This window comes from Chiloscyllium plagiosum, chromosome 15, assembly GCF_004010195.1.
Source record: "Chiloscyllium plagiosum isolate BGI_BamShark_2017 chromosome 15, ASM401019v2, whole genome shotgun sequence".
Classification (NCBI taxonomy): domain Eukaryota; kingdom Metazoa; phylum Chordata; class Chondrichthyes; order Orectolobiformes; family Hemiscylliidae; genus Chiloscyllium; species Chiloscyllium plagiosum.
Window position 1 is genome coordinate 7966261 of NC_057724.1, and position 8426 is coordinate 7974686.

At 40.8% G+C, this 8426-nt stretch overlaps 1 protein-coding gene across 1 annotated transcript in view; it reads left to right on the forward strand.

The window, feature by feature from the left end:
- The window catches only part of LOC122557081 (sodium- and chloride-dependent neutral and basic amino acid transporter B(0+)-like), a 57975-nt gene that overhangs the window by 36505 nt on the left and 13044 nt on the right, over positions 1–8426 (forward strand). Inside the window, exons 9-11 of the mRNA XM_043704371.1 lie at positions 1894–2122; positions 3307–3432; positions 7359–7477. Of these exons, the coding sequence (XP_043560306.1) occupies positions 1894–2122; positions 3307–3432; positions 7359–7477 (474 nt within the window). The remainder of the gene's footprint in view (positions 1–1893; positions 2123–3306; positions 3433–7358; positions 7478–8426) is intronic.

Below are 8426 nucleotides of genomic sequence, written 5' to 3' on the forward strand. Positions count from 1 at the left end.
AGGACTGATTAGGGACACTCAATATGGCTTTGTGCGTGGAAAATCATATCTCACAAACTTGATCGCATTTTTTGAAGAAGCAACAAAGAGGATTGATGAGAGCAGAGCAGTGGATGTGATCGTTATGGACTTCAGTAAGGCGTTTGACAAGGTTTCTCATGGGAGACTGGATAGCAAGGTTAGATCTCATGGATTACAGGGAGAATTAGCCATTGGATACAGAACTGGCTCAAAGGTAGAAGACAGAGGGTGATGGTGGAGGGTTGTTTTTCAGACTGGAGGCCTGTGACCAGTGGAGTGCCACAAGGATCGGTGCTGGATCCACTGCTTTTCGTCCCATTTACATAAATGCTTTGGATGCGAGCATAAGAGGTATAGTTAGTAAGTTTGCAGATGACACCAAAATTGGAGGTGTAGTGGATAGCGAAGAAGGTTATCTCAGATTACAACAGGATCTTGAACAGATGGGCCAATGGGCTGAGAAGTGGCAGATGGAGTTTAATTCAAATAAATGCAAGGTGCTGCATTTTGGGAAAGCAAATCTTAGCAGGGATTATTTACTTAATGGTAAGGTCCTAGGGAGTCTTGCTGAACAAAGAGACCTTGGAGTGCAGGTTCATAGCTCTTTGAAAGTGGAGTCGCAGGTAGATAGGATAGTGAAGAAGGCGTTTGGTATGCTTTCCTTTATCGGTCAGAGTATTGAGTTCAGGATTTGGGACATCATGTTGCAGCTGTACAGGACATTAGTTAGGCCACTGTTGGAATATTGCGTGCAATTTTGGTCTCCTTCGTATCAGAAAGATGTTGTGAAACTTGAAAGGGTTAAGAAAAGATTTAAAAGGATGTTACCAGGGTTGGAGGATTTGAGCTATAGGGAGAGGCTGAGTAAGCTGGGGCTGTTTTCCCTGGAGCGTTGGAGAGGTGACTTTATAGAGGTTTACAAAATTATGAGGGGCATAGATAGGATAGATAGACAAGCTCTTTTCCCTGGGGTGGGGGAGTCCAGAACTAGAGGGCATAGAGTCATGAGAGACGAAAAATATAAAAGAAATCTAAGGGGCAACTTTTTCACACAGAGGGTGGTATGTGCATGGAATGAGCTGCCAGAGGAAGTGGCGGAGGCTGGTACAATTGCAACATTTAAAAGACATTTGGATGGGTATATGAATAGGAAAGGTTTGGAGGGCTATGGGCTGGGTGCTCACAAGTGGGACTTGGGTTGGGACAGTTGGTCGGCATGGATGGGTTGGACCAAAGGGTCTGTTTCCATGCTGTACATCTCTATGATTCTGTGATGCTAGATGGAGAGGATATCATGAAGTAGTGAAAGAGGGAACAGGCAAGATTGATTTGGATGAGATGAGAGTTCATAAAATGGAGTGAAACAGAGTGGGGTGAAAAGCAACGCTGAGATTTTTTTGTCACACATTTTGTTTTAACAACTTGTAACAAATTTATTCATACAACTATTGTATAATTAATCAATCTTTGCGTCGAAAATTAATAATGGCATTATGGTTATCAGTCACACAGTGACTTAGTAGCATGTCAATAAGCAACCACAATTATTAAAAAGTGTTGCTGTGGGAAAAAAACAGTAAGAGTCCACTACACCACAGTAATGAAACTGGGTCTTCACTTTTCACATGACGGGGAAAGTAATAATGTTCGAAGGCAGGATTTACCATTAAATGTTTGGCCAGGAAACAAACTGGTGGCTCTAATATTCAATGGAGATGATTTTTATTGATAAAAGAAGCTTCTGTCTCTCGCCTCATTGTGACCTGTGCTGCTAAGAAAGTTCCTGTTTGTCAATGTAATTTTGCCTTCAATCGTTCAATGAGTTCAAGTAAAATCTCCAATTGCTCATTTATTCTATCTCCTATTTACTAGGTTTGGAAAGATGCTGCAACACAAATTTTCTTTTCTATCGCTGTATCAATGGGAGGCTTAACAGCACTTTCATCTTATAACAAATTCCACAACAATAGTTACGCAGATACCTTCATTGTCTGTGTTGCTAATTGTGCTACGAGTGTGTATGCTGGATTTGTCATTTTTTCTGTCCTTGGACACATGGCTCATGTACAGGACAAGCCCGTTTCAGAAGTTGCACAATCAGGTAAATGAGATCTATTTGATAGATCTGAAATTATAATTCATCTAGGCTGCAGGCACAGTTGTCAATCATTGGGATCCAGAGCAGTAATCCTGGTGAAAAATGACTTCGCATTCTGAAATTCTACACATGAAATAGTGGTTGTATTATGTCAGGTAGATGTTGGTGGATGATTCATAAACTGGAAGGTTTGAAGTGGGCACGAATAGATCTGTTGTTCAGCTTTCTCCTTTAATTGCAAGGACTTTGAATCTTCACGACATACACTATCACAGTACAATTGATTCACGTTATAAATACACAATATAGGATAGGACGTTGAATTTTCAGTGATGTTTCCAGTCTGCTACCACAATATTTGTGGGAGATACTTGTGTCACAGCAGAAAGAGCAAAAGACTCGGAAAGTTTTTTTTGTCTTTCGTAATCACTGAATATCTCAACACACTTCACCTCAAGTGATTCATTATATATAAAGTTGCTTTCGTTATGTAAGAAATGTGGTTGTCAATTTTCTCACAGCAAGCTTCCACAAATGGTACAATGGTAAAGACCAGATTTTGTGATGTTCATTGAAGAACAAATACTGGCCAACATTGACCACATTGTAATCTGTGGGTTTAGGTTCTATACTGACTGGAATCAGGTGGATCTCACTGACTATGAGGTTCTTGATTGGGGTTGTTAACCTGGCCCAGTCAGTAAAGGCTTGGCTGACCAATGTCAGCAGGAGATTGATGACTGACTCTGAGCTGACTGCCACAGTCAGTGTACTGTGCACAAGTTAACAAAGGGTGATTTGGTGATGGGCACTAGCCTCTATGAAGTTATTTCAGGCTCCATCCTTGTTCTAGAGACTTCACTATAAAACCAAAACTTAGTGTAAATGGATCCCTGCCTATTTTCCAGCCATTAGAAATGCAATCTGCTCCAAGAGTCATGCATATTTGAATTCTAACTGTAGGAAATGGAAACAACCTAATTTTCTAATGTGACATTGCTCAGCTTGAAGAATTAACAAAATATTCACAAAGCAGATACTGAGAAAAATAAGGTTGATTTTGACAATTGGGATTACAATTTAATTATATATATATATATATATATATATATATATATATAATATTATATATTAGTTTACCACAAAACTCCATTAATTTTACTGTACCAATTGTACCTATTGTTTAGGTATTGGTTTGGCTTTTGTTGTCTACCCAGAGGCCCTTGCCCAGTTACCATGGGCACCTTTATGGTCCATTTTATTTTTCTTCATGCTGCTTACTCTGGGATTGGACAGTCAGTTCGCAAACTTTGGTAAGTGTCTTTATAATCCAAATTGATCAAACTTAAAGGCATTTTTTTTCTAATTCTCTCATATGGTTGTTTCATGGGATTTTATTCTCTTCTCCCATGAGAAAAAGTTAAAATTTTATCCATTAGAAAGATAAATTATTTATATAGGTCACCGATAAAAGGATTGCTTTCAAAGTTAAAAAGTATTCGGTTTACATTTCAGCCTGGGATATTCCAAAGTATGTCACATTGCTATGGAAATGGGCTCGAGGGTTAAGAAGGTGTGTTTATTTCAACTATTTGTGTGTTTGCTCATAGAAAACATTCAATAGCCAGCTTCTTCAGCAATTTAAGAAAGCAGAGAAAGATAGAGTCTTTCAGGAGCTGAAAAGCAGTTGTGGGACCAGAGCTGTACAAGAACTTTGGGAGCAGATTAGGAGAACACAGTGTGTGTCTGTCCATACTCAGCACATGGAGCATGGAGACTATTAGGACTCAAGCATGTTCCTGATTCACTAAGCAACAGCGCAATGGAATCCCAAGTTGAGTTGAGAAATCTGCAGTCATGAGGTTTTAGGAAAAAAGCTGAAGTCACTTAGCCAAATGCTAATGGAAGGATCCTCATGATATCTCATAGTTCACAGGATACCTGGAATACTGAGAAATCAAAGTGAATTGCTAAAAAATCATGACATGCCTCGATTTAATCTCAGAAGCAGCAAATGAATTTCTAAGATTCTCTTGCAATGTTTGAGGAAACTCTTTGTTCTTGAACCTAAGTTGCTAAGTCCGTAGTTCTTGTTTTGTTTATTCTGTTTCATTTTCCTCTTACATAAAGCAAAGCTTTCTTGAATTCAAACTGGGTTCCCAGTGGCTTCTGCATCATTGAGGTGGTCCTAGCACTGACTCATGGCGGCTGCAGCAGAGGAGAGTTTGGTTTCCCAGTGGCATCTGTGACTAGCACAGATTCATGGCAGTGATAGTGTGAGGGGAGTTCAGGCCCAGTATGAGATCCAGCAGCATCAACAGCGGCTACTTCGGTGTTGTGGGCCTGAAGGGGACTCATGGCGGTGATGGAGTCAATTTTGGGCTGGTGCGATACCAAGCGGTATTGATGACACTTGTCTTGGCAAGGTCCAGGGAGGACTCATATTGGTGAGAGCACTGGTGGCGATAAGATGGTACTGAAGAGTGACAACTTTCATTCCAGTGGTACTTGAGCAGAGAAGGCGACTTGTGTCTGACCACCAGGCCCACGATGGAGGACTTAACAAGAAGGACTGTAAAGTTGGACACTTCCTCTATTTCTTCATTTTTCTGCTTTTATATTCTTTATCTTGGTTTATTTTTGTGTGTTTTAGATGATGCTGGAGTGTGGCAACACTATACAACACTTTTCACTATATTTGTAACAAGATACATGTAACAATAAATAAAATATATGGAATTTTGAGAGATTGCTTTTTCTTCACTGAACCACTTTGGGCTGTTCAAATTTCTCCCTAAATGTTCACAATCTCTTTAGAGATTGTAACAATGGTGAGGAAGCACATTTGATGATACTTGCTTATCTACATCTTCAGATTCCCCTGTTTATCCCCCTCCCATGGTGCAAAAGCTGTAGCTACCCATGATAGGAGGCAGCCTCAGTCTTCCATTCACTCTGGGATTGCTGCTGGGAATATTGCCTCTCTCTCTGAAACCTTTTTGCTGTGAGTGAATGCAACTTTCTTCCACCTATGTCTCTCCTAATCTTGTTTGATATGAAATCTAGAAAAGACCATCAGGTGAATAAAAAATATTTCAGCCTCTTGATCTGACCTGTTGGTCTGACCTTCCACCATTTCTGAGGATGGGGTATTTGTGCAGCCACTTCCTCCAGCTAGTTGTTTACTTGCTTACTGCATTCATGACTGAATGTGTCAGGACTGCAGAGCTTTGACTTGATCCCTTGGCTGTAGGACCACTTAACCCTGTCCATAGAATGTTTCTTCCGCTCATTAACATGTACTTAATCATTTGCTGTAGCCTTACCAGGTTTGACACCTCTTTCAGGACTGGTGCTGCTTCTGGCATGCTTTCTTGAACTCCCTATTGTACTAGGATTGGTCCTCTGCCTTGATAATGCTGGTAGAGTGAGTGAAATATTGAGTCATGAAATCTTAGGGTAGCATGCTGGCAGAGTGGTTAGCACTGCTGCCTCACAGCGCCAGGGACTGGGTTTTGATTCCAGCCTCTGGCGACTGTCTGTGTGGAGTTTGCACATTCACCCCATGTTTGCGTGGGTTTCCTCTGAGAGCTCCAGTTTCCTCCCACAGTCCAAAGGTGTGCAAGTTACGTGGATTGGCCATGCCAAATTGTCCTGTAGTATCCAGAATGTGCAGGCTAGGTGGGTTAGCCATGGGGAGTGCAGGGGTAAAATTGCTAGGGTAGGGAGGTGGGTCTGCATGGGATGCTTTTTGGAGAGTCAGTGTGGACTTGCTGGGCTGGATGACTTTTTCTACAGTATATGGATTCTATTCTTTACCTACCTATTGTAGTTGAGTACACTTCCATCTTCAAGTTTGCTGATGACAACACCACAGTTGGACGGATATCTAACAACGACAAATCAAGATACAAAGGAGAGATAGAGGGCTTAGTGACGTGGTTCATTGAGAACAACCTCTCTCTCAACATTAGAAAAACTAAAGAACTGATCATTGACTTCAGGAAGAAAGGAGGAGAATACCCCCCCATTTACATCAAAGGGACTGAGGATGAGAGGGTGGAAAGCATCAACTTCCTCAGGGTGACGATAATCAAAAATGTGTCCTCGACTTCCCATGTAGATACGATGGTCAAGAAGGCATAACAACACCTCTTCTTCCTCAGGCGGCTCAGGAAATTTGGCATTTCCATAAGGGTCCTCACCAACATCTAAAGATGCACCATTGAAAGCACAGTGTCCAGGTGCATAATGGCCTGGTATGGCAACTGCTCTGCCCAAGACCATAAGAAACTACAGAGAATGGTGTGCACAGCCCAGACCATCATGGAAGCCAACCTTCCATTCATGGACTCCGCTTACATTGCTCACTGCTGCAGAAAGGCTGCCAACATCATCAAGGAAAACATCGATAATGATCTCCTACAACCTCTTCCATCAGGCAGAAGGTACAGAAGCCTGAATACACGCACCAGCAGGTTCAAGAACCGCTTTTTTCAGGCCATTGTTAGATTGATGAATGGACTCTCTAGCCTGAAATAATGCTGACCTTACTAACATTGCTCTCGCCTAGTGCACGCCCTGTGCAATGTAACCTGTATGCTTCTGCCTTTGTCTTGTTGATCTGTACATCCTTGCTTACTATGATCTGCCTTTACTGCTCGTAAGCAAAGCTTTTCACTGTACTCCAGTACACATGACAATAAATACATCAAATTCTATTGGTGCTGAAGATTTACAAGGCCTACATTTTTTTTAGTAATTTATCTAGTTTTTATTGACTAGACCTGATCTGAGCCCAATACTCTTTGAATGAAGGTGTCTTTGTTGTGAAGAGTAGACTTTTGAGACAACAATGACTGTTGTTGTCACTTTTTCCAATGACTATCTGAGACAGATGCATCTGTGACAGGTTGATTGGCAAGGATAAGGTCTATGTTTTCCTCTTGTGGGTTCTCTCTCCATCTGCTGCAGGCCCAGTGTAACAGATACACCCTTCGAGATTTGCCCAGTTCAGTTAGTAATGGTGTTACTCTCAGTAATGAACACTGAAGTCGTCCACCTGAATACATTCTAAACCCTTGCATCCTCAGTACTTCTAAGTAGTATTCGATATGAAGGGGTAGTAATTCATCAGCTGAGGGAGGATTCCTGATGGTAAATTTTGCAGCAAAGAGTGTGTTTCTGTGTAAACTATCAATAAAGTTCTGATTTCAATTCATTTCCTTCCTATCATCAGAAACAATTATAACAGTCATGCAGGACCAGTTCCCCAAGTTTCTACGATCAAGGCGCCTTTCTCTGACAACTGCTGTGTGTATGATATTTTATTTCCTCAGCCTTTTACTTGTAACACAGGTATGCTGTCATTCAATAATTTGTGATATTTCTGCCTGTGTAATTACTTAGAAATCTATGAGGTCAACATTTCACTGCATTGAGTAATAAAAAGAACCTGGTATGTTTGTCATATATTTTTCCCTGTTTATTTAATGTAATGCAGTGATAGTTTGGAAATGTCTCTCTGTTGCTCAACACAGAGCCTGATTAGAGCTGGGACTTGGCTTTATTAACACCATGCAAATCAGACTTGCATTGTGTACATTTTAAATCAGCAGGATATTATCTAATAGTTCCCTTTGTGTCATTTAGTAAATTTCCATCTCACTTTCAGTTTGGCTTAGTTTATAAAGCTCTTGCCTTTAGGTCAAAAGATATTTGTGAATCCCCATCAAAAAATAGATAGGCTGAAGCGCCACAATAGTGACTCGGGGGAGTCTGGCATTGTCAGATATGGCTATTCTTTAGATGAACCATCAAACTAAGGACCATAGCCCATTGAAACCAGGAAATCCAGGATCTTGATGTGTTTTAAATGCAGAAGACAACTTAGACATGCAGGTAGATTTGATTTGGTTTGACTTATTGTCATGTGTATGTTGTTTCAAAATACAGTGAAAAGCATTGTATAGTGTTGCTACTCTCCATTTTAATGGTTCCACAGACATATGGCCACCTGAAAAAAAAATTCTCGCATTTCCTTCTTAAAGAGACCTCTTAATCTTAAATTGTGCCTCCTACTTCTGGTTTATCTAAGAATGGGAAAGCAACCACCTCACCAAAACCACTCTTATATGTCTCAATAAGATCAACTCCTAGTCTTCAAAACTCCAATAGGTATAGAGATGGAAATGTGTTGCTGGAAAAGCGCAGCAGGTCAGGCAGCATCTAGGGAACAGGAGAATCGACGTTTCGGGCATTAGCCCTTCTTCAGGAATGAGGAAAGTTGGTCCAGCAGGCTAAGATA